This window comes from Pseudorca crassidens, chromosome 6, assembly GCF_039906515.1.
Source record: "Pseudorca crassidens isolate mPseCra1 chromosome 6, mPseCra1.hap1, whole genome shotgun sequence".
Taxonomy (NCBI): Eukaryota; Metazoa; Chordata; class Mammalia; order Artiodactyla; family Delphinidae; genus Pseudorca; species Pseudorca crassidens.
Genome location: NC_090301.1, coordinates 38,067,636 through 38,093,441, shown reverse-complemented (window position 1 = coordinate 38,093,441; position 25,806 = coordinate 38,067,636). Strand labels below are relative to the sequence as shown.

The 25,806-nt window shown below is 38.9% G+C and overlaps 1 protein-coding gene across 8 annotated transcripts in view; it reads right to left on the bottom strand.

Annotated features, from left to right (window-relative positions):
• Positions 1-25,806, bottom strand: part of ANKRD44 (ankyrin repeat domain 44) — a 320,050-nt gene that overhangs the window by 85,859 nt on the left and 208,385 nt on the right. For 5 of the 8 annotated variants that reach the window (XM_067741113.1, XM_067741114.1, XM_067741117.1 and 2 more), the window contains exons 10-15: positions 18,079-18,193; positions 9,027-9,109; positions 7,773-7,836; positions 5,486-5,554; positions 3,993-4,133; positions 2,284-2,364 (exon numbers count right to left, since the gene is read on the bottom strand). In XM_067741113.1, coding sequence (XP_067597214.1) covers positions 2,284-2,364; positions 3,993-4,133; positions 5,486-5,554; positions 7,773-7,836; positions 9,027-9,109; positions 18,079-18,193 — 553 coding nt within the window. Of the gene's footprint in view, positions 1-2,283; positions 2,365-3,992; positions 4,134-5,485; positions 5,555-7,772; positions 7,891-9,026; positions 9,110-18,078; positions 18,194-25,806 lie in introns of all 8 variants that reach the window. The other 3 variants (XM_067741110.1, XM_067741112.1, XM_067741115.1) reach the window with 1 other exon arrangement.

Here is a 25,806-nt window from a genome sequence, read left to right as displayed (position 1 = left end):
TTGTAATTTTTTCTGAAAAAAACACCATCTTTGCAATAGGTAAGAGGAAGGGGAGTGGCGCCACCTCCGCTGAAGAGCCCCAGACTCCAAGACACAGGTACTCGGGGACGTAATGTGTTCTGTTCAGGGCATGTTGCAAATGGGACCATCCTGCTGGTCAAAGAGGGAAGACCTAGACAGGGAGCAACGTTCCACGATTTCGGTTTTATTTCTGTGACAGTGGGACAAACATGTCCTCTACAAGGCCAGGGTGATTCAATTTCATACTCAAATCAAAACTGTAAGATCCTAAATATAAGCTTGTATATTAAATAAGACCTCAATGGACAATTTCTATAGTTTACTCAAAAACCTTAAAATTACACTTACCTAAGGCAAAAGGAGTAAATAAAGCACACACATAGAGAGATATGAAAACAGACATTTTAATTTCTAGAAAATCTGATGAAAGAGGAATTTTTTAAACCAAATACCTACATATCACATGATTCATCCATAAAATTCTCTGTAATAAATCAAACTATTATTGGAGTGCTGATGTATCAGGCTGTCTTTGGTGATTTATACCTTAAAAGGAAGTCTTTTTTTATTTTTGTAATTAAATGTCCATGGACTGAATCCTAGGTGTGACTCATTTTAAACTGAATTTGGCTCCTGAAATAAAATCACTCAGTAGGAATAGCATTCTAGTGAACACACAATTCCCAGCTTCTGAAAGGATTATACTCTAAAAATCAGTTGATAAATTTAATATGTAATTTGGAAAATACTGGGATTACTCCCAAAGAGCTATTTAATGCAGAATACAGCTGAACTATAACTGTCAACAGTACTATTAGAAATAACAACAATACTACAGAACGTGAATATTCTCCACATTGTTCCTAAGGGAAAATGAAATCCAGTCTTAACTAGGAATGCTTGTCTTCTTTACCACCCAGGGCCCTGACTAGTAATTTTGGCACCTAAGCTGCAAAATCAAGAGAGGCGCATTAGGTCAGGGGTGTATTTGGACAAGGGGAGTAGCATTTCATTGCATGAAACAGATCTCCAGCAGGCTGGTCCCTGCCTTCCCCTGCCTCTCCTGCTCCTTCCCTCTCCATCAGATGTAGAGAGGGCTGCTCTGGCCCAGGACAAGCTTGCATTTCACTGGAGAAGGGAGTGTCTGCTGAGGTGGCTTAAAATTCTACAGTATTTGAATACCATTATTTTAATTTTGGACTATTAGGCAAAACCTTTGTTATTCTGATTTACTCACAGCGGTGTTTCCTGTGCTCACCCCAGGAACAGTCAAAGTTATGTCCCCACAACTTGCACTGGGGCCTCACTTGCTAACCACACCTTTCCCCAGTGGTCTGGACATGGGAGGAGAGCCCAGTGGGCAGTGGGAAGACCCCAGAGTGGATATGAGCATTCAAGTCAGAGAGAAACGGGTCCCTCTGACAGCAGGAGAAGAGAATAAGCAAGTTAAGGACTGTGTGTGTGCAGACTCTTAGAGCACTACATCCACTGAGCCTCACAGGGGCAGGACACAAACTGTGGGCACCAGTTATTCAAGTGTTCATTCATTCAACAAACAGTTACTGATCACCAGCTACCTACTGGGCACTGCACTGGGCAGAGCACAACCTTCTCACTGCCACTTCCAGTGCACGAAGGGCTCTCAGAGGAGGAAGCATTAGGGGTTCCCACGTTATCCACAGCCCTGGGTGCTGGCAATCACTCCATCACAGTAATAGCTGAATCTCTGTCAGATACCAGAGCAGGGCAGGTGGGATGAGGGGTGACAGAGCAGCTGTCTGCAGGAAGCAAGGAGCTGTTTGTAAGTTGATGGGTGTCTTCTGGGGAGAAGGGGAGAGTACGACTGGTGCATTTCACACCAAAATCTCAAAACATTTATTCATAGAATCTGCTAAATTGTTATCCTCAGGTCACAAAACGAGAGCCTGAGGCCCTCAGAGGAGGCTTAATATGTCCCCTGAGGCATACTACATGGCAGAGTGAGAAACTGTATTTAACGTACCTAGTCCTAAAAACTGCTGACCAAGCACAGTGATGGTCACGGCAAAGGTTTCAATTTTAGAAAGAGTTCCTTGTGTGAAAACAGCATATTTGAAGGATATATTAAAAGAATAGTTTCTTCTTCAACAAAGGCAAGCCCACATCACTTCTGCAAGAGCCCAAGTGAGACCCCGAAATAGTAAGGCTGGCCCATGCGCAACCCAGAGCAGCAGACAAAGCATCAGTAACTACACCTTGTTCTTAAGCTGAGAAGAAACTTACAATGCAGCTTCCTTTTCTTTCAGTTCTCTGTCTCTTTCAAGTTCTTCGGAATTTTCATGGGCGTTTCCTAAGATAGTCTTACTTCTCAGCATAAGGGAAAGAAAAAAAAATTACAATTAGTGGCAAAGTTGCTGATGATTTTGGTGCAGTTTATATCTTAACAATTTCTCCCCCGACTCAAAAGAAGCAAGTGCTACTGATTTTTCATGGAGGATATACGTGGTTCTCCCCAAGGCCATCCAGTAAGTCTGTTCTCTCCCAAGGAATCCGACTGAGAACATGACTTTCCTAAAACTTCCACCGAGGTATCAGTGATTAAGACAGCAGTTATGCTGCCCACCCTTCCATGAGTATTCTAAACTCCCCACGGAAAGAGGAAGTGACTAGCTTAAACGTCCCTGGCTTCTACAACATTCCTTGCTGCCTCCTTGGCAGTTGAGCATCTCATTTATCCAGGAATAAATGGGTTCCTAAGCACCCCTTATGTGCCAGAGCAATTCTTCACTATCTAGGATTCCTCTGCCAGCTCTTAACAGATGAAGTATACTTGTCTCCCATTCTATTCCAAGCGAACAGCATAGAGCTTGGCATATAGTAGATGCTCAATAAATGTTTGTCGAATTAATAACATGCGGCCCTGGGATCCTGAGGCTACAACAGTCTTGCCGGTACTATATGAAGGAAAATAAGCTGCGTTTTCCAAACTGTGAAAATACGGATCATAATCCATTACTGAACTGTGAAATCAATTTAGCGGGTTGAAGTCAGTAGGGTTTTTTTAATGAAATAAAAGTATATCAAAATGCATCCCACACAGCAAAAGTAAATATGGTTTTATGAAATCTTTGTTTCCATTTTCCATACATATGTATAAAACATATATATGTGAGTGTGTGTATTGGGTCATGATGTAAAATGTATTGCTTAGTGTGGGTCATTGTCTAATGCATTTGAACGCCACTGCTCTACAAGAAAAGGAGCTAGTACTGACCCAGAAGCAACTCCATAGCACAGGGCAGCAAATAACTCAGTAGTTCTCCAAACAGGATCAACGAAAAGTATTCCTATGAAGGAAGGCCTGGTCCTCAAGTCTTTGAGAACAGGCTCATAAACTGTGGGTACCTCTTCCACCTTTTCCCCCTGAACTGGTTCACTTGATTCTGCTTTCCATTCCTAGCCACCTAGAATCCACATATGATCAGGGTACCCAACTTTCTGTATTCCAGCTCCTGAAAGAGTATTCATGCCCAGGTTGGAACAACAGTGCCTATTTTAAAATACTGATGCTGCATTTGAAGACTATCAGGACTATGCATAGATGGATATTTTTGACACATGACGTATTTATTAGCAAATGTAAGTCTTACAGCAAATGAAGCGTGTAAGTGGTGATGATGAAAACCGCAGTATATGACAAAACAAATTTTGACAGGTTTTGAATGAATTGAAAACCTGGGCTTGACAGCTCCACTTGGCATTCAACCCAAAGAACAGAGAGGAGAAGTAATTGTGCAGTGACACATATTAATCAAACGTAAAGAGAGCAGAATGGGAAACCCGGGGCTAGGGATGAAGCAATTCTAACTCCTTCAGGTCTGGGTGAGAGGGATTCTTCATTCACACTCTCTGTGAGGCGGTAGGAAGAAAACTTAGCAACCTCCCCCCACCTCCCCCACCCTGAGAGGAAACAGAAGTAAGGCTGTTTTTACTTTCTATCCATGTCTGATGCAGCAGCATAGTGCAAAGCGGTGCGGCCCCAGTCATCGGTTTCATTAACGCTGGCCCCTGTGGTCACTAATGTCTCAATACAGTGGAAATGACAATTTGCAGCTGCATAGTGCAGAGGGGTCCTGAAAAACAAACAGCAGTCTATGACTTCATTCAGTCTGCAAAACAGACGCCCATCACTACACCAGCACAGACAGCAGTATTCCTAGGGGTGTTGGCTCTCAGTGTGGAGGCCAAGACACATGACTTTCTCTGACTTTATGTTACAACGAAGGCTACAAAGATGGTGGCTTCAGACAAGGCCACCCACCTGTAGATCTCTCCTTTCTCTCCATTCCTAGTGCCTATCCTGGTTCAGGTCTACATTACTGCTCCTCTGGACTCTTGCAATACCACCCCTTTTGGCCTCCTCTGCCCTAATGCAACTTCCACGTAACTTTTAGTGGGCATCAATGAAGAACTGGATTTTCTAAGGTCCAATACCTACATATAACAAACCTGTACTAAAACCTTCAGTCCACCCCAGTGAACAATGCCTTGATTTTTTAGTTTGGAATTGAAGACTTTCCCAAGCTAGCCCTGGTCTATCTTTATAAAGTCTCTCTCTCTCCCCTAAATGTGTCTAATGCTGTTTCCAAACTGAATGACCTGAGGTTTTCTTGATCATGTCCTCACGTCCTCCACCTTTCCTCGTGCTGTTTTCTTCCCTGTACCAGCTAGTATTATGGCATGATTTAGCTATGCATGCAAAGGACAAATAAGGTAAGAAAAGTTCTATGACCCATCCCAATAGCCAAAGGGGCTATAGGTGGCCTGTGTGTGTTTCATGTTTTATTTATTTATTTATTTAAATTGGGGTATAGTTGCTTTACAATGTTGTGTTAGTTTCTGCTGTACAGCGAAGAGAATCATATATACATCCCTCTTTTTTGGTACCTTCCCATTTAGGTCACCACAGAGCATTGAGTAGAGTTCCCTGTGCTATACAGCAGGTTCTCATTAGTTATGATTCATGTTTTAAATGTGTCTAAAGATTTATCCCAAAATGAAATGTTCAATAAATACAATAAAGTGCTCCAGATCTTGTGACCAAATTCTGGGTTGGAAGGGCTGAAGTGTTCTACTCTGCTACAGACAGAATTTTCTAAACTATATCCATGTGGGAAATCACATATTTTACAGATACAAATATATATGCACATATAAAATATGTAATCCTCCACATGGATACAGTTATATGTATATATTGGAAGCATCAGAGAAACAACTCGCACTTCTAAACAGAAGCAGGGAGAGGAGATTCTTTCCTCGTGCCTTGTGCCTGCTTTGTTGGTGTAGAAGGGGTTTCCTTCTGAGAATGGAATCTCCCCAGCTAGCTTCGCTGTTTACCATTTCAACGTAACACGATTTCCAGATGGACTGCTCCCCACTCCTTTTATTTAGGCACTTGAAGCAGAGTTCCCTGTTTACATACCTCCCACACTTGTCCTTTTTATGGAAATCTGCTCCGCTGCTCTGCAAGAGTTTTATACATTCCACATTACTAGAAAGACAGGGAAAACATCATTAAGATGGTGGCGGTCAACTGCTGGGCTATCTTCAGAAAGAGCTGTTTTCTGCAGAGCGCACGCCCAGATGAAATGAGAGAACTAGCTTTAAATTCTGCTAACACAAAAATAACCTGAACACATTAGAGTAATGCCATATCGTAAGGATCTAAAGTTCCCACAATTCCTTTTTCAAAGCTAATATATCAATACGTTAGAGAGCTTGATGGAACATTTTCAATTCCATGACTAAAGAATTTAATGATTATTACGTGATGAAACCTTTCAGTGATGGTTTTCATCATTTACCCTAAAATTCTCTTTCAAAACCATCAAGAGTTTATGGAACAACCCCTTAAACCTAGAATAATTTCATGTCACCTTTAAACAATAAGCCAGAATGGATGAGCGTTACCTTTTATCACAGCAGAATGAATTCACTATGATAACCATTTTCGACCCAGACTCTCCTTAATGGAAAATAAAACAGCAGCATTTCCCTGTCTTGGTAATCTACGTAAATGAACGTGCAGAACCAAGGCCAAAAATGATGTAATGGAGCGTAGTGATCTTCCAAAGCTTCTTTGTCATTTGCAGAAGCAATAAATCATGTTTAGTAGAGAGAAAAGAACCCATTGAAGTGAATTTTCCTATTGAAGGGCATATAGCTAAACACTAATCCTAATAGGGGTTTCAGACATGAATCCAGAATCGTTTGTTGCCACTTTTCTGTACAGGTCTGATATTTTTTACAATGGGGGCATAAAAAGAGACACTCATCCATCATTGTTCTAAACTTAGGATGCTAAGAAGTGGCCTAGGATTTATGACTTTATTATCGTTTAAATAAGAAAAATGATCTCATTAACGATAAGCGTGAGGAGGGCTCTCCCCACCCCACTTCCACCTTTTACAGCCACCTTTCGCAGAGAACTAGCGACTAGTTTAAGTCATAAAATATAAGAACTTTATGAGGTCATTATGTGTTGGTGTAACATGTCAGCTGATGTAAAGCACCTGTCTCTTTGAGCCAAAGGATCAAAGACAGAGACAGATCCAAGTTGCGTGGCTCAGGAAGTTCATACAATTTGAGGAAATGGGGTGAGGAGAAGGAGGTTCTCTTTAAAAAAATAATAACAAAATTATGAATATAAAACTAGATACAACGGGCTTCCCTGGTGGCGCAGTGGTTGAGAGTCCGCCTGCCAATGCAGGGAACACGGGTTCGTGCCCCGGTCCGGGAGGATCCCACATGCCGCAGAGCGGCTGGGCCCGTGAGCCATGGCCGCTGAGCCTGCGCGTCCGGAGCCTGTGCTCCGCAACGGGAGAGGCCACAACAGTGAGAGGCCCGAGTACCGGGAAAAAACCCAAAAAACTAGATACAAGACTTTGGAAGGGAGCCATGCAAATAAAGGGCCCTAAAGCTTCACAGTCAATCCACCTCTGTTAAATAGGTAATACCTTTGGTCATATACAGTTGACACATGGAGAAGCACTGCTGTTCCTTAAGACTAGGAAACTGATTAAGAACCAACACCTTATCCAAACGAGGACATCCAAAGGAAACCATGTTTGGCCAATGTGTGGTCATATGTCAACAATATATTGATCAGAGCCTTAATCTAACCACTTATATGAAAAAGAGTACCTGATGAAAAATTCTCTTTACAACTTAAAAAAAAAGGCAAGGATTAATTCACGTTTTGCCTATCCTTTGGGTTTCTTGACCTTTGTTCACATTTAATCATTATAAGGACTTAAAAATCAGTTTTGAAATAAGGACCAAAATGTCTGTAAATGAACATGAATTAACTCAACCCTGGATTCCCTTGATCATCAACCACCTTCCAGCAACGAAGAGGAAAAACTTAGGAACAAATCTCAAATTATTTTCTTTTGGTGGAAGAGGTACCAAGTAAGTATATATTCTATAGGCTAAAGACCTACAATTTAAAATAAGAAAAAAAAAAAAGAGTGAGAGAAGAGAAAACAAAAGAAAAAATATTTTCTATATGAGATGGGCTAACACTTTTTCTTTGGAAAAACAAACACACGAGTAATCTGGAATTCAACACAGTGATATTTGGTATTGGTAGAAAGAGTTCTTACCCGTTTTACTAAAGAAGTTGCCTTTGATCCACAGACAACTTAAGTCATTTAAGATGAACTAGTAATTCGTTCATAAGATAACAACTAAAATTGTTAACTACTCACCCTCCTGCAGCAGCAGCGTGAAGGCACGTTCTTCCAAATTTATCTGGGGTGTCTATTTCAAAGCCTGCAGACAGCACGTGCTCATTACTAAACAAGGATACTATGCTATACTTTTGTCCTAGTTAAACCACAAGAAACATTGCAGAGACAGAAAAATCAGTTAGTAGAAAAACCAGAACGCAAGCCACTGTAGTCAGAAAGAGGTTGTCATGGAAACGATCGGTAACTGCTCAAGCTTGGCAATTTTATAGGAAGAACCATGAAGTCAAGAAGAATTTATTTTCACATTCAGCCCTGGGTGAACTACAGCCCCACATTTCAATCCCAGGATAGAAATTTATGAAACCAGTTTGAGATAAGTAGGGCAATAGACAGGCAGACAGAACACATAGAGAAAACATGGAAGGCAAAGGAGTAATCGTAGCATGCTAGAAGAGATATTTTCTTAAGTGTATTATTAGCTTTCAGTTGGTTTAAGATTTGGGAAACGTGCTTTCATGCAGGGGTTATTGTTAAACATGCCAAAAGCAGTGAAAGCAGAATCAATCATAAGTAAAGAACTTAAAGGAAAAACAAAAAAACAAAAAAACCCCTCTGGGATATCTGTTGAATGAATTCTTAAGCAATCTTTGCCTTGCAGACCTCTATCACCTTTGAAAGCCAGGAACTTCTAACTACATGGAGGTTGGCAGAAGCAGTGATAAGAAAGATTAGCAAAGCTCCAAACCAGAAAGAATTTCTTGGTTCCAAATAGACCCGCATTAAAAAAATTAAAATGAAACCTAGTTGGAGGGGTATCAACCACAGCAATTTTTCAGAGCTCAGGGAGTGGGATGGTAATTTGACATTTTCTACCATTAAAACGTAGGGGATTCGGCCTTTTCCCTTTGTTGAACAATATGAAATGTTATGCCACCAATCTAATCCTCAAAGATGTTTTCTCCTTCTATGAGAAGCTTCCTGTAAGCTATGGCCATCCCTGCCTGCCTCTCACTCTGGACCACGCGAGCTTTAACTTGATAAACAGACAAGACTCTCATTCTGGGGCAGGAATGCTGACATTCAAACGGCTTCAACACCATGAGTCGCTGGGAGCTGTCACATGCAGTTAGCTGTGGACACAACTCATCCTGCCACGTCGGGTCACGGATGACATGAAGCACAGGCAGCCGCTCATGCTGACCAGACACCTGAAGCCACACGGCTCATTTGCAGGACATGTTAAGCCTGATCTGCGGTAATGGAGTTACTTACCCGATGACAATAACTTTCTGCAGCAGTCAGAGTGAGCATTGAGGGCAGCTAAATGTAAGGGGAACATGCTATGGACTCCACACCTGAGGAGGAAAAAAACAGAGCAGCTCACGGTAACAGATCTCAAGACACCCGCAGAAGGGGGATGATCTTTCTATAAGTTCTCTGATGAAAATTAAACCCATGAGACCTTGCTTAGGGACTCTTGGCTGAAATAATTAGGCAATCATTTCTATCTTAAAATAATAAAATCCCGGACCTAAACCACAACGAAAAGCCCATAACAATAGAAATAGATCTTTTTAAGAAAGCATTTCACATGAACAGTGACTCTAAGCATTTAAAATTAATTTCTTTTTCTTTCAGCTTAGCAATTTTGTCCCATTCATTCACTCATTCATTCATCTGTTTATTCATTCATCACTTTATAAGCATCAGATACCATGCTAAGTGGAGAAAACATGAAACTGACAAACCCTTGACTTTGAAAAGCAACCTGTTCTATTCCTTGAGTTGATAAGCAAATATTTATTATTGACCTATTATGTACCAAGCACTTTGCTAAGAGTTAATAATGGCTGTATTACTGGAAATAAAATTTGGGATGAGAATTAAAACTCATTCTTCATATTCTTCCTCATTCTTTATATACATGTATACACAAATATTTAATATGTATAAATATTCACCTTCGGCAAGTGAAACTTCATCTTCCTAATAGCCTTTTATTTTGCACGTTAACCCACACAAGAATAACAGTCACAAAATAGTTAATAGCTATCTTGCATATATTTCATAAATCTAGCATATTTTCCCTAACAGCATTACAGAAAGAATCCACTTCTTAGACTGACCCCTGCAATAACACAGTCCCTGGAACAACGTCCTGAGAGACAGGCAGCTTTCTGATGGCAGTGCTTTGGGCCTTAGAATTAAATCTTCCCTTAGAATTAAATCTTCCTCCTCCTGCCCATCCCCTCTCCCCAAACAAGGACCCAAAGTCAAAGTCGTGAGCTGAATTGTAGTTCAAATCAAACAGCACCATCAGGAGGTTCCTGTGTACTTAGAAGCGTGTTAGTGATCCCTTCTCATAACATCTCATTTTATTCAAATAATATATTTCAGATTTTGTAAATCCTCCACATAACACAAGGAGTATGAGACTATTTATATTTACACCTGCAGCGTGAATCATCTAAGTTTCTTCCCTAGCAGAAAGTGGCCCGTTTCCAGATTCTATCCTGAATGAAAAACTACATGTGATTTAATTTGTTAAGCTTGAGACACAAGAATTTTATTTGCTATCTCAAAAGTTATTACGATGTGCGTGAGTATGTGAAAGTATATACATGTTCACAGATAGTTCATGGTATTCAGTGTTCTGCAAAATTCGAGTCTGCTAGCAATTAACCGCCTCTCTCTTTGCATGAAAACTTCTTTTAATTTGTTGGTGTTTTTGTTCAGTCTTCCCTCTGTTCGTTTTCCTTTCCCTATATGGAGATTTCCAACCCAGTGTATATAATAGCTGGCATCCATCAAGAGATGCAATTTGCCCGTCTTCCGGGTAGTGTCACGGGGAGGAGAACTGCTTGTAATTGCCTCTCTTGTCATTTACAAAAAAAAAAAAAAATTCTGAAAAGCAATCGCATCAGTGACAACCTTGATGCTCGTGAAAAGGAAGAGAGAATTGGGGGATGGGAGAGAAGCTTTTTATTCGTGCTATTTATACTGTTCCCTCCCTATGCCAATGAAACACACACTAATTTTTTTTGATGTATAACATGTTTTAAAAGCTCTTTACTAAATGGAACTTTAAGCTAATGGGATTTTACCTAACCATTTTATTTGTTTGGGGGAGTTAAGGCAAAAATCTTTGATTAAATATTTCTGGACATTTGCAAGAAGAAAATGGATAGACTATTTTCTAGGATGGTTGTGAGTTCCTGTAAGAACATGCCTAAAACAAGGAGTGGATTTGTCAAGATTTCTTTGAGTCTTCCTCATTCTTTATATACATGTATACACAAATATTTAATATGTATAAAAATATAAATACTTCTAGTATTTTAAATATTTTAATATTTTCTATATACATACACATATTCACACACATATATAGACACAACATTTATGATATAGTTTATATAGGTACATAAAATATACAACTTTATATTAAATAATACAAGCAAATGAATTAGAGAAAAGAGTATCAAACTAATAAAACAATCAAGAAAAACATAAAGTATGAGATATTTTAACAGCCTCAGTATAACATATTTCATAAAATTCATATTAACACTTCTAACCAACCTTACCATTTAACACCATTGTCTTTAGGTAATTTGTCACACTCTACGTTAGCTAATAATTTCATTTTTTTCTGCTGCTACTTATAAACCTGAGAAGGTAAGGGAGGCAGAACTCTAAAAGGCCTAACAAAAATTCTCTTTGATATATATTTTTTATTCCATAGTTAATAAAAAGTCACTACCTCAATGCAGGTTTTGAAACATATTAATTGAGACTCAAGTACTATTGGCATTTGAACTTGAATATGATGCTCTGGTTCAAAGAGAAAAACTAAGTATCAGGCCGAGATGGGAAAGAAAGTAAAAGTAGAATTCAGAATCTCTGAATCACTTCAGAAATGATTCATGCGTTTCAAAATAAAATTTCTCCTTTGTTGTTATAAAATAAGACTGCTTATGAAGAAAGGATCTTAAAACCTTTAGCAGGAAACTTAGGATTTGGCTGTCTCAGTCAAATAAGAAGCATCGCTCTGATTTCATCAGGTCTACATCAAGGAAGATCAAGAAATAAAGATGTCAGATAACACTAAACTTAACAATGCATAAATTACAGGAAAGGGAAGACCAATTCCAGTTAATTTGCTACATTTATTTGAGCAGTCATAAAATTAATGGAACGTGTTTGTATTAGCTATTTCTAATTTAGCTGTTAGCTGGCATCTCCTACCCAGTTATCTCAGAATAAATGAGGTCAGAATAAATTGTAGAGAGCCATCAGAGGTGAGGAACGGGTTTTTGCACCATTAGAATATCAGTTTTTTTAAGTTTTCCCCTTGGCATCGGGGGACATGGCTGTCCCTTTCCATATCCAGGCTTTTCTAGAGCCTTCCCTTAGGCCATATGGTAAAAAACACTGTGGTTAAGGTGATGGGGTCAGAACCTTTGGGTTTCAGTTCTAGCTTTGCCATGTGCTAGCTATTTGATCTTTGGCAAATACATAATGGTTCCCTCACCTGGAAACTAAAGATAATAACAGTGTCAATCTTATAGAACAATTGTAAGGACTAATTGAGATAATGTGCATAAAGTGCTAAATAGAACATGTGACCCACGGTTAAGCCTTCACCATTCATGTTAGTGGTATTTTTGCCCTTGCAATTATTATTAGCTTAGTTGGATAACCAGCAGTCTGTGAGTTTTGAAGTGGTAATCAGGTTGTACTTCCTTAAAATCAGGTGTGTGACTCCTTAAAACCCAAGAATGAACTGTGATCAACTAGCATTTCTGTTCTCTCTCTATATTTCAAAATGCTTTACAATACTTATCTCTCAACTCTCCCAGGGAAGGTGGGATTGGTTTAGTTTTGCCCACCAAGTGGGCGAGACAAAAAATTTGATGATTTTCGATCATCAGATGATTTTATGATTCTTACTCAACTGATCACACCAAACCCTAAAACAAACTTCTTATTAATTTTATCTATGCCATTCCAAGCATTTATCACACACCCTTAAGTTACAGGCACTTGGGATAACTGACAACAATGAGGCCTGGTCCTTGCTGTTTACGACCTACAGACATTTTCAGTGGTTCCTTCTGTATCAAGTCCAAACACTCTAACGTGGCTTACAAGGCCCTTTCTGGATCTGACTGTTGCTTAATCTCTGTGACCTTCTGTCCATTCCTCCTGGAAGAGCCAGGCTCTGCCCAGCCCTAGGTTTTCACATGCAGGGCCCCCCTGAAACTCTTCCCATTCTCTCCTGCTTCTCCCAGTGTTTCTCAAACTAGTCAGTGCATCTCTGAGGGTTGCTGGAAATATCTTAGGGCTTTTATGAGGTCTCTGTGGCAATTTTTTTTTTTTTTTTTTTTTTGCGGTATGCAGGCCTCTCACTGTTGTGGCCTCTCCCGTTGCAGAGCACAGGCTCCGGATGCGCAGGCTCAGCGGCCATGGCTCACGGGCCCAGCCGCTCCGCGGCATGTGGGATCTTCCCGGACTGGGGCACGAACCCGTGTCCCCTGCATCGGCAGGCGGACTCTCAACCACTGCGCCACCAGGGAAGCCTTCTGTGGCAATTTTTAAATTGTCTTTTCCTTTTGATGGTAATCTAAAACAGCTGGCATCAAAGCATATTTCAGCTCATCTGAAGGACCACCATATCATCACACACCTCTGTCAAATTTCAGCGCCCACATTTGTACTTAGGATCACAGCTGTGCTGGTAGTCCGACTTTAATTGCCAGGGGCTAATGAGAAAAGAAGGTGGACTTAATAGAAAATGAAATGTCTGAGTCTAGGGAGGGCCAATGATAATGTAGCACACTGAGCCTCCTGGATGCGCGGAATTTGGCAGTAGTCTGAGTAAAGATCTCTGCGCCATGTGACGGGTCCACTGCCCACCACTTTAAGTCACTGCAAAACCTCCACTCCCATGGTGTGTACTGGATCCTAAAGACTCAGCACCTTAGCCACCAGGACCATAATCCCATGCAAAATGTGAAATATCACATCATCCACTACAAAGAAGGGCAGCAAGCCTCCTGCCCAGGATCCAGACAGCCGAGGATGGAGCCCCATTTCCGCCCACTAGTTCTATGACCTCAGGTAGGTAACTGAACCTCTCTGTGCCTCCTTTGCTTCACCTGTAAGATGGGCATAATCATAGCCCTTACCCCATGGGGTTGTTGTGACAGTTAAATGTAACCTCTCAGAGTGGGGCGTAGCATAGGTAAGCACTCATGAGTGTTTGTTACTATTGTTGTCCCGTGCAGTTAATGTGAACATTGGTGGTTTCTGTTTGCATGTATTTTGTAATTTTTTTGGATTTATTGCTATATTAGAGTCAAAAGCCTAAGGAGTTTCTATCTAGTCTTATATTTGTACATATTCAAACATTATAATAAAAATAATCTAAGTTGATACTTGGGATCTGAAAGACTTTCAATGACATAACTAATCACTCCTTGTCCTACAAGTTAACATCCCTCTTCCTGGAAGCTTTGCTGGCCCTGCTATCTCCCAGATATGTTTTCCTGGATCCCAGGGGCACCTGGCGACTGTTCTGGCATCACACTTAGCATGTGTGATTGTCATTGCCTGTTTACTTCTTTCCCCCACCTCCGTAGGCTATCAATTCCTTGGCAGGGAGCTCTGTGACCCCAGAACCTGACACAGTGGGTGACACTTAACAAGCTATCAACAGATATCTAGCGAATATAAGAATGTCAGAACCAGTTACCTGTAAAACTACAATACTGCTAATTCTGCCGCAATTGAGGCAGAAAAAGCAGTGAGAGCATAATTGGTAAGATGGAAGACAAATTAAAATCATAGAGACAAGCACCCCAAACCTAACAAAGTTAAAGAAGAAAAAACCCAATGGCTCCGATACCACGTGAAGTTGCGTAAGCACTGAGTCATGCTGCAGAAACTTCTCTGACTTAAAGTTCAGAGAAGCAAAAAGAATAACAAAGAACATTCAATCAAGGCCTGAGAATAAGATGCAAATAAGTTCATCAGAAAGTAATGACCATAAAACTTGTCATAAAGAGATCTTTAAAAATACATTGGCCATATTGTTTATGAATGAAAATGGGTTATTTTCATAAATGCTCTTTGTTCACTTATTTACAGAAGGAAAGGCCTGCTTTTCTCCTCTTTAAGGAGCTCCCCTACATAAATCTACAAGGAACCCAGAAAACAGTGACTTTCTGGGGAGTCTAGCAAATTTAATCTTCTCCAACTCTCCTCCCCCTCACTTGGATATTTTTCCTTAGATGACTTCCCTTTCCACACACTATACACACTCAGACACACACACACACACACACACACACAATTGCCGCTTTAATGAACCACTGTTACTGAAGGGAGCATGCCTTAACCCCAGATAACGCTGTGACAGAAGAAAGCATGTGTATGTGGCTCTTTGAGTCTGGGACAATGTTTCCCTTGTCATTGTCCCCAGGACACAGCATCATCAATGGAAGGAAAGGCTACTTGAACAACAATGTCATCCCTAAGGCATTTTTGCCACAAAGTTTGTATTCACATAAATTGAAGGGAAAATAATTACGAGGAAACAGACTTTGTGTTTATTGAGTTAAATGTGTTTTTTCAGACATTTTATGTAAGTATTGGGCCCAGTTGATCTCTATCCCTCAAACGAGTTCAAATCTGAAAGAAAATCAGAAATTCGTGGTTCTTTGGCTAAAACTCCCCAAATAACCCAGAGTTGAAAGAAAAACATCACTGAAAATATTAACATACCATAGGTGAAGCTGGTTTGTGCCTAATATTTTATTTCTGCTTAACTGACACTGAGCGTTTAAAATCTCTGGCTTTGGGTAGCCATGGCCTGCTTGGGAACTCCAGAATCTGGTGAAAGCCTCCTGAATCCTAGTACATGGCTCTTTCCAGGAAACTGAGCTGCTTCTCTTTTTTCCAAGGTTTTTTTTTTTTCTTTTTAAATGTGGACCATTTTTAAAGTCTTTACTGGATTTGTTACAATACTGCTTCTGTTTTATGTTTTGGGTTTGTGGCCACGAGCCATGTGGGATCTTAGCTCCCCGACCAGGGATCGAACCCGCGCCCCCCGCAGTGGAAGGCAAAGTCTTAACCACTGGACCACCAGGGAGGTCCCGAACTGCTTCTTTGGATTTGCAACCTCCCAGTCAAAAAGGTCCATTGGCTTGAAGCAGATTCCTTTCTCTTCTGAGACAACCCACTGTTCTTGCTATTTGTCAGTATGCCCCCTCCTCTCTGTCCACCCTCAGTCTTGTCCTTAGTCCGAGCCCTCATCTTTTCTTCTCTGGACATTTGCAAGAGGCTGCAAAGTGTTTCTAGCCTGGACCACCTCCAATCTGTCTGGACTGCTATGAGAGCGATCTTTCTTACACACAAATGGGAGCATTAGACACAACCTACCCTACACCCACTTATAATTCTTTAACAGCTTCCGAATGCCTCAGAATGCAATCTAACTCCTTAGCAAGACATTCGAGGTCCTCTGAAATGTGGTTCTTCCTACCTTTCCACCTCATTTCTTTCCACTCCCCCTAACATGTTAGATAACCTGGCCTTGGGAATCTGCTTTCAACATATTCACATGTTTGTGCCTTTGTAAATACTGTTCCCTCTTCCTGGAATGTCCTTCTTTGCTTCCCCTTCTATCTTTTTTATCTCACACAATTCTGTCCACCTGGCAAACTCCTATCCATCCTTCTTCTTGATGAAATGTCACCTCTTCTGCAGAACCTAGAGATAGTCAGTGTTGCCCTATCCAAACCTCCATCATGACACATCTCATGATGCTGCAGTCACATTTGCCCTTGATCGTATCTCCACCACTGGACTGGGAGCCCCGAGGGCCAGTGGAACCCACCATGCTCTCCCTGGACCATTTAAACTTTGGCTCATTCTCCACCAAGATTTTCAATCCTGTTGCACAACCCTTGACAAAATAAATTAGAATTCCTAATGTAATACTGCCCTCATATTTTGCCTTTCCTAAAGATTCAGTTATTGCTACCCCCAGTCTCTATAATAAGGCCAAACTATTTAAGCATTTAAGGCCCTCTTTAATTTGGTTCTCCTGCCTATTATGAAGTAATAAAACCATAGTTAGCATTTATTGATCGCTTACTATGTGCCAGGCACTGTTCAAAGAGCCTTCAACGTGGATTATCTTATTGAATAACCTTAGCAGATGTATTTACATAACTCATACTCACACGGATCTTAACATATACCAGAGAGTTTTAATGGTGATTAAGTCCTTTAATCTTCAATAACAAACCTATGGTAGGTACTATTATTACTCCCATTTTTCAAAAGAGGAAACCAAAGCACAGACAGATTGAGCAACAGGCTCAAGGTCACACAGCTCACAAGTGAGGCAGCTTGGACTGGAGCCCAGCTAGTGCCCAAGAAAGCCTGGGTCCCCGGCACTGATATAACAGGCCTGCCAGGCCGAGCTCCTCCCGGAGCTGGGTCTGTTCCTGCTTGCCTCCCTGCTTGGGATGTCTGCCACTCTCTGCTCTACTCACATAATTCTTATCCTTCAAAGCCTACCTAAAATTCACCTTTTCCTTGAAAACTGTGGCCACCTTTGAGCTCTATCCTTCCTGTCTACATCAAACATTTTGCCATTAAAATCCTGTTTCATTTTGAACTTTATTAAATACTATCTTGCATGGTTCTTTGTCTTAAGTGGGCCTTGGGCCTCCAACAAAATTATGAGCTCCTGGAAGGTACCAACCAGTTAACTTACTTCTGAAATTTCCCACAGCACCTAACATTGCAACAGACTCATATAGATGCGTTATATATTCTTGTTGAATTAAAGTACAAAATGAAGCCAGGTCCCCCCTTCCCGGTGTGGCAGATTTACTCAGTTGCACCGTATAAACGTATCATTAATATGGGTCATTAATACATGCAAAACAGCACCCTGAATAAATTCTGAGTTTGCCCAATTATGCTTTATTTCTCCTGCTTAACTAACACTGCACATTGGAAAAAACAGAAGAATATTAGAAAGCAGAGTTAGGAACAAAGTCCAAGTTTCCTTAATTAAAACCACTGAAATAGGCCTCTTTCTGACACAGCTGAAAAATAAAACTGGTTCTTCCTGGCAACTGTCATTAAAAGTCACTTAATTTAGTTCAAATTTAATCTGTGTTTAGCACAATGGTGAAGATCTACTTAACCTGGATAAATGGGAACTATCTACGGCATGGCAGAATCCCTTTGGCAGTATTCCCACAGGTGGAAATTATTCCACCATATTTTTGCAGTAACCTACTTGGCTGTGTCAGCTCCACTGGTTATTAAGGTGTTAATCAAAAGTTCATGACCGTATCTTGCAGCCACATGGAGAGGAGTGTTGCCATCCTTATCCACACAGTCAATTTCACCTCCTGAAAAAGACGTTTTAATACAGAATTACATAAGGATTCAGGTTGACGCAGATACTACATTTTATGCTAGTCGCTCACGTTACCAAGTGTTGGTTTCGTTTCTACTCTGTGCGTCTCTGCTCTCAAGGACAAGAATGCTTTTTAAGGGGACAAGTTACCATCTGAGGTAGTAGTATTATTAAATCTGCATGGAGGGAAGTCTATTAGAAATGCTTTTAGCTAGAAACAATAAACGCTAGAAAGGGTGTGGTGAAAAGGGAACCCTCTCCTACACTGTTGGTGGGAATGTAAATTGATACAACCACTCTGGAAAATAGTACGGAGGTTCCTTAAAAAACTAAAAATAGAACTACCATATGACCCAGCGATCCCACTACTGGGAATATACCCTGAGAAAATCATAATTCAAAAAGAGACATGCACCACAATGTTCATTGCAGCACTATTTACAATAGCCAGGACATGGAACTAACCTAAATGTCCATCGACAGATGAATGGATAAAGAAGATGTGGCACGTATAGACAATGGAATATTACTCAGCCATAAAAAGAAACGAATTGAATTATTTGTAGTGAGGTGGATGGACCTAGAGTCTGTCATACAGAATGAAGTAAGTCAGAAAGAGAAAAACAAATACCGTATGCTAACACATATACATGGAATCTAAAAAAAAAAAATGGTACTGATGAACCTAGTTGCAGGGCAGGAATAAAGAGGTAGACATAGAGAATGGACTTGATGACATGGGGTGGGAGGGCTAAGTGAGAGTAGCATCGACATATATACACTACCGAATGTAAAATAGTTGGCTGGTGGGAAGCAGCTGCATAGCACAGGGAGATCAGCTTCGTGCTTTGTGACCACCTAGAGGAGTGGGATAGGGAGCGTGGGAGGGAGGCTCAAGAGGGAGGAGATATGGGGACATGTGTATGCATATGGCTGATTTGCTTTGCTGTGCAACAGAAACTAACACGGTATTGTGAAGCTATTATACTCCAATAAAGATCTATTAAAAAAAAAGATGCATGCAACAACAACAACAAAAAGAAATGCTTTTAAAAGAGCTTTCCACAAAAAAAAAATTAAAAAACAAAACAACAAAAAAACCTTTTCACATTGTCTTATTTAAGGTTCTAAAATCTTACAACTAGATTCCCTCTGAATAAATAATGTAATCAAATGCCACAAAATGTAACTCTGAAGACACATTCAATTTTAGTTTTACTTGCTTAATTAAAGACCTATGTAAATAAACCTTATGCTAAAACATAAGAACCAGAAGGAATAGAGTGTTCAGGAAAAGATTTTATGTAGTTTGATTATCTAAATGCTGATGAGTAAAAGCATCAACCATAAACTGAAAAATCTGTATTTATTAAAACTATAACATTAACCATCACTTTAGTAACACAGTAAACATCTTATTTTATTTTGCCTTCTTTTTCCCCTAATTTTTATTTTACTACATTTCTTTCTTTCCCTCAACTTTTCATATATATATGAAAAGTTATATATAATATATAATAGGAAAGATAAGTAGTCTATTCATTCATTTGAAGAACCATTTAGAAATAAGTCAGACATCATGACATTTCACCCCTAAGAACAAAGACAGTCTCCCGCATAACCATAATTTCATCATCATATCCAAGAAATATAACACTGATACCATAATTTTACATAATATAAGTGCATATTCCAATTTCTCCGATTATTCCCCCAAATGTGCTTTATAACTGTTTTTTTTTAAATCCAGGATCCAATCAAAGATTCTGATAGCATTTGGTTGTCATGTCTCTTTAGTTTCCTTTCATCTAAAACAATCCTCCTGCCTTTTATGTATTTATATATTTATCTCCCATGTCATTGATACTTTTGGAGACCATGCCAGGAGTCATGTAGGATATACTGCATTCTGGAATTGTCTGATTATTTCCTCATTACTAGATTCAGGCTAAACATTTTGGCAAGAATACCCCAGAGTTGAATTGCACTTCCCATCACATCTCCACAGCACACACATAAGGTCAAGTTTTTCCATTACTGGGTGATGCAACTTTTGATTACTTGCAATAGGTACAGAGTGTCAGTTTGGGAACATGAAAAAAAGTAAGTTCTGGAGATGGGTAGTGGTGATGGCTGCACAACAACGTGAACGTACTTACTAGCGCCACTTAAACATAGTTTAAATGGTAAATTTTTTGTACCACAATAAAAAAAAAAAAGGCTTGATTATCAGTAAGAAAATATCAGTAAGCTGATATTTCAAAACTAAAATACATAATTTTAAGCTACTAATACTATAATGTTTAGTTTGTATATCTGAACTATACATACACATTTATGTCTTCCAGAATAAGAAATACAAGAGATGCCGGCCAGCACTCTCCACTGTACAAATGTCTTTTCCCCTTTTGTAATTAACAAGGAATTTGTGGGTGATACTTCCAGACTGTGCAAATACTCTATTTCCCAACAAAGTTTCCTATAATGATTTTAGCATATACAGCGAGTACTTCGTTCAAAAGTTATCTGAATTCTTTATTCTGTGTGCTTATATTATCAATTTGATACACAGGTTCATTGGATTTTGTTTTCAAAATGTTTACCAGCTTTGCTTTAATTTTATTAATATGTAACACACGTGTCAAAAGTCAAAAATTCTACACTTTTAAAAAGTCCCACTCTCATTTCTATCCCATTCACTTCACTCTCAACCACTTCCTATAGTAATTAATCACTTTCTTTAGTTTTGGTTTATGCTTTCTGTGTTTCTCTTTGCAAAAACAAGCACAATAGAATCTTTTATACCATGCTTTTTTCGTTGTTTTTCACTTAACAACATACCCTCGAATTCACTCCTAGAGATCCCTTCTTGGAACTCTTCCTCATTTTAGTACAGCTTAATTATTTTTCATTGCATGGATGTATTAGTTAAGTACACCAGTTGGGTATGGTTGAGCATTTAGGTGGTAAAAATCATTTCGCTAATATCAGGAATGTTGTAGTGAATAACCTCATTCTGCAAGTGTTTTGTATTTGTTGGGTCTATCTTCAGAATAAATTCCTAGAAAGGGGATTTCTAGGTTACAGAAATGAGTATGTGGTTTTGTTAGATTTTGCCACGTTTCCCTCTTTAGGCGCTGTGCAATTTTGCACTCACACAAGCAATGTATGAGAGTGCCTTTTCTCCTCCCCAGCCTTGTCAAGCTTTTGAATATATACCACGTAATGAGTGAGAACTGGTATCTCACTGTAGTCTTTTCATTTCTCTTGTTAAGGAAGTTGAGAATCTTTTAATATATTAAAGGGCCATTTGTTTACCTTTTCCTATGAACCATTTTTTCATGACTTCTGCCCATTTTTCTAAGAGTGTGTGTGTGTGTGTGTGTATGTGTGTGTGTGTGTGTGTGTGAGAGAGAGAGAGAGAGAGAGAGAGAGATCTTTTATTCCTTAATTTTTAAAGGTTCTTAAAATATTTGGGAGATTGCCCATTTATCAGTAATACATGTTGCAGATATTTTTGGCCTAGATTTTCATTTGTCTTTGGTGTTCTACCCTGAAAAAAATTCTTTTTCGTAATTTATGTCTTTTATTGTATTTAGATTTTGCATTGTAGTTAAAAAGGCTTTCCCCACATCCTAGCAATAAGGAAACTGACATATGTGAAAATATTTGCTACATGCATTAAGTGATAATTGGGTAAGCTTCCAAGTAGTTTAAGAGTCCTTGAAAATCATGAAATAAGGAGAAATCAAGGAGAGGGAGAAATGGGGAGTGACTGCTAACTGGGATAAAGATTTTGAAGGGGTGTGATGAAAATGTTCTGGAATTACATAATGGTGATGGTTGTAAAGCCTTGTGAAAATACTGAAATCCACTGAACTGTACACTTTAAAATGGTGACTTTTATAGTATATGAATTACATCCCAGTCAAAAAGGAAGGGCCTGAAGAAAGTAGGAAAAGGGGAGGGAGTAAAGGACAGGGAAGTACACCAAGGAGAAAAATCACATAGTGTGTACTCTTGCTTATGTAAGCCCACACACACTTATGCTTTTAATAAAAGAAAGCACCTAGGATATTGGGGCACTGAATATAAATTATTCTAAGGTTTTATTTCCTGACTATCCTGTTCATAAACAAATCTCTGCATCATTATGGAAAGCAGTTAAGTTATTGAATTGTCAGCTCATGCTCTTAGATATCAGGTACTTTAGAATAGGTCAAATCTTAAGCTTTACTCCCATCATCAATTATATTGGACTAGAGTAAGCTGATATTTTAAAACTAAAATACATAATTTTAAGATACTAATACTATAATGTTTAGTTTATATATCTAAACTACACATAACATTTATATATTCCAGAATAAGAAATACAAAATCCTGAGAAATGCAAATATTATATAAATGGCTTAGATCAATCTAAAAAGATATTAAGCATTTACTTTAAATAATATTTATTACTGAGAAAGTAATTTTCTCACTGTAGAAAATTTAGAAGATGCAGTAAAATACAAAGAAGAAAACAGAAGTCATCTATAAATTCACTGATTATCCGAGATAATCAGTATTAATACTCTGGATATATTCTTCCAGTTGTTTGTATGTGTGTGTGCACTTGTGTGTGAAGACATTTCCCATGGTTGAGATCATAGGGTAGAAAGAGTTTTGTATCCCCATCTCCCCCTTAATATTATATCACAAACACTTCCCACGTCATTAATTAGTTTCATTAACACAACTGTAAATGACTACATGATATCAGTATTTAGAGAATTCACTCAACAAGTCCCCAATTACTAGGCATTTAGGCTATGCCCAAATTTTGCCATTAGGAAAAACACAGGAACGAACATAATTATACATAATCTTTATCCACCATTTCAGACGATCTCCTTCAGCAATATTTTTACAAGTAGAACTACTAGATCACAAGTATGAATGTTTTTAAGGCTCTTGATGGACACTGGCAAATTGCTTTTGAGAAAGGCTGTGCCCATTTGCACACCCATCAGAGGTATACTTGAGTACCAAAAGGAAGTCATTGAGAGTCTTTTCAGATCTGAGGAAAAAGCATTAACTTCCAGGCCAAGACACTATTTCTTATAATATGACCATTATAAAATCTTCACGATAATATCTGTATGGTCCTTCATTCTAATGAATCCTAACTATGACCACCAACTCCCTAAGATTTATTTCCAACAAACAATATATTTTCTAGCCAGGTGTACTGGCACAACAGAGTTAATGAACGAGAATCTCTCCTAGAAAGTGAAATAATTACAAATATGTGTGAGCTTTGTAGAAGGGGAAGACGTTAAGAAAAAAAAACAAACTCCAATTAGTACATATGTTTACACAGGATTTAAGATGCTTCACTCCGCAGCCAAGACTCTGGCAGGTAGAGTTTAGCTGCTGCCAATAGATTTGCACATTTGGAGTTTGCAACTTAATAGCTGTTTACAAAAAGGTGATCCCTTTTTAACTTTGTGACAGAGAAATATAAATGGCCACTTGAATACAAATGCTGATCTTTCCTCATATCTTTGTGTCTGTGGCACAGTAGTGATTTTTAAAATCAGTTGTTCAAATAAATGGACTATAATCATTTCTGTAAAAGTAATAATTATGTATCTTTATATATACATTCTTCAGTACATAGGAAAATCTGGAAGTTTCACCAAACTGTCAATAGAAATTCTTGGGATGGGGTTACGGAGACACATTGATGGGGGTCATGGGGGAATCTCTTTAATAATTTTATTCTACAGTGAGCATGTACTAATTTTATAATCAAGAAAAATTAAAATAAAATTAGTTATTAAAAACTTCTAGGGACTCAAGAACTAGTTCACAGTAATCTAAATTTAGAAGTATCCGATTTAGATCATTTTTATGCCTTGGGGAAAGGCAGCCACCTGGTCTCCACGGATACCTCAGAGCAATCCAGGGTACATGTATCCGTGTGAGAGCTGCCCACAGTGGTCAGCCTGAAAGGTCCACCCACGGAGCTGATGCGGGGAACTGTGGGAGACAGATCCCCAGACTTCAAAGAAGTCTTTCAAACACTACATTGCTCATGTCCTTCCCAGACAAGAGTAGGGGCTCCATGTTTACCAGCCTCAAACATGCCAAAAATTGGATAGGAAAAGAGAAGAGTGAAAAATACTGGAAATGATGGAATAGAGGGTCTGAGCTGATAAAGTCTCCTGTTGTTACTGTCATTTCATAAGTCAATTTAAAACTGTAAAAATATGGGTAATTATCTTGGTCATTTAAGATATACTTCTAGAAAACATCATAACTTAGTAGAAAAATAAAAGAGAATATTTGTTATTTAGAAATATGTTTTATATTAAAGTAGGACCTCTAGATGAATGAATTTCTATCTTATAGTCACTCCTGAAGCCTTTCCATTTTCATTTGCTTGGAATGCAAATTACATATCTTTTTAAAAAATTTTATTGGAGTATAGTTGATTTACTATATTGTGTTAGTTTCAGGTGTACAGCAAAATGAATCAGTTCTACATACACATATACCTACTCTTTAGTTTAGATTCTTTTCTCATATAAGCCATTACAGAGTAATGTAATACAGCAACCTGTGCTATACAGCAGGTCCTTATTAGTTATCTTTTTTTTTAGCAAATTAAATATCTTTACTATTCATTTGAAGGTTGCAAGTTAAATGTTGTTATCGATCATTGATTATTAGTGAGGAAAATAAATATCATGAGTTTAGACATACGCAGAGCACGTCAGAAGGGATGATTTATGTAGCATTATCTAGGCATTCATCTGAAATTCGTTTTTCATTGCACAAACAAGAATAGTTATCTTATTAAGTTGCCTCAGCAAGTCTGTGAGCCCAGAGGTCAAAAACCTCACAATGAATCATCCTATCACTTCACTCTTCCTTCTCAAACTTTTATTTTTAAAGCTTCTGTGAAAATAAAAACATCATTTTGAACTTCTGTAACCTGCTGGACAGCATCTGAGGCAGCCGCCTGTGCAAAAGGCCAGATCAAATGCCTTCTGATATCAGATTGTGTTTTCGTTTACTTCTTTCCCTCTCTGGCTCTTACAACACAGCTTCAGACAACAAACAACGTGATTGAACCGCAGAGGTAGTCTTTGCTTATTAACTTAAAAAAGAAAAGAGTCTTTTGGGTTTTTGTCTTAAACGATCAACTTACCAAAGCTGAATGCTTCTGAAAAAAAAAGTTATTATGAAGAATTAATAACCCTGACTAGAGATCAGTCAGAGAAGCAGAAAAACACTGCACAAAGTCCAAACATCAGAGCCATTTAACAAAACAAATAAATAAACATCAAGAATGTTCCTAAGCAGGTCTTAAGAGCCAAGTGATGTCCCCATGGGGGACAGGCATTCCAGGTCCTGTCGTGTGGTTACCCACTCTGGAGGACAGACACCAGGCCCTGGGGGGTGTGAGCCTCTGGGCTTTTCCCAGAAAGAAACCAACAAACAGGAGGAAAGAAAAGAGCTTCCTATTCTTGTCCCTAAGGGCATTTTTTTTTTTTTTTTTTTTTTCGGTACGTGGGCCTCTCACTGTTGTGGCCTCTCCCGTTGCGGAGCACA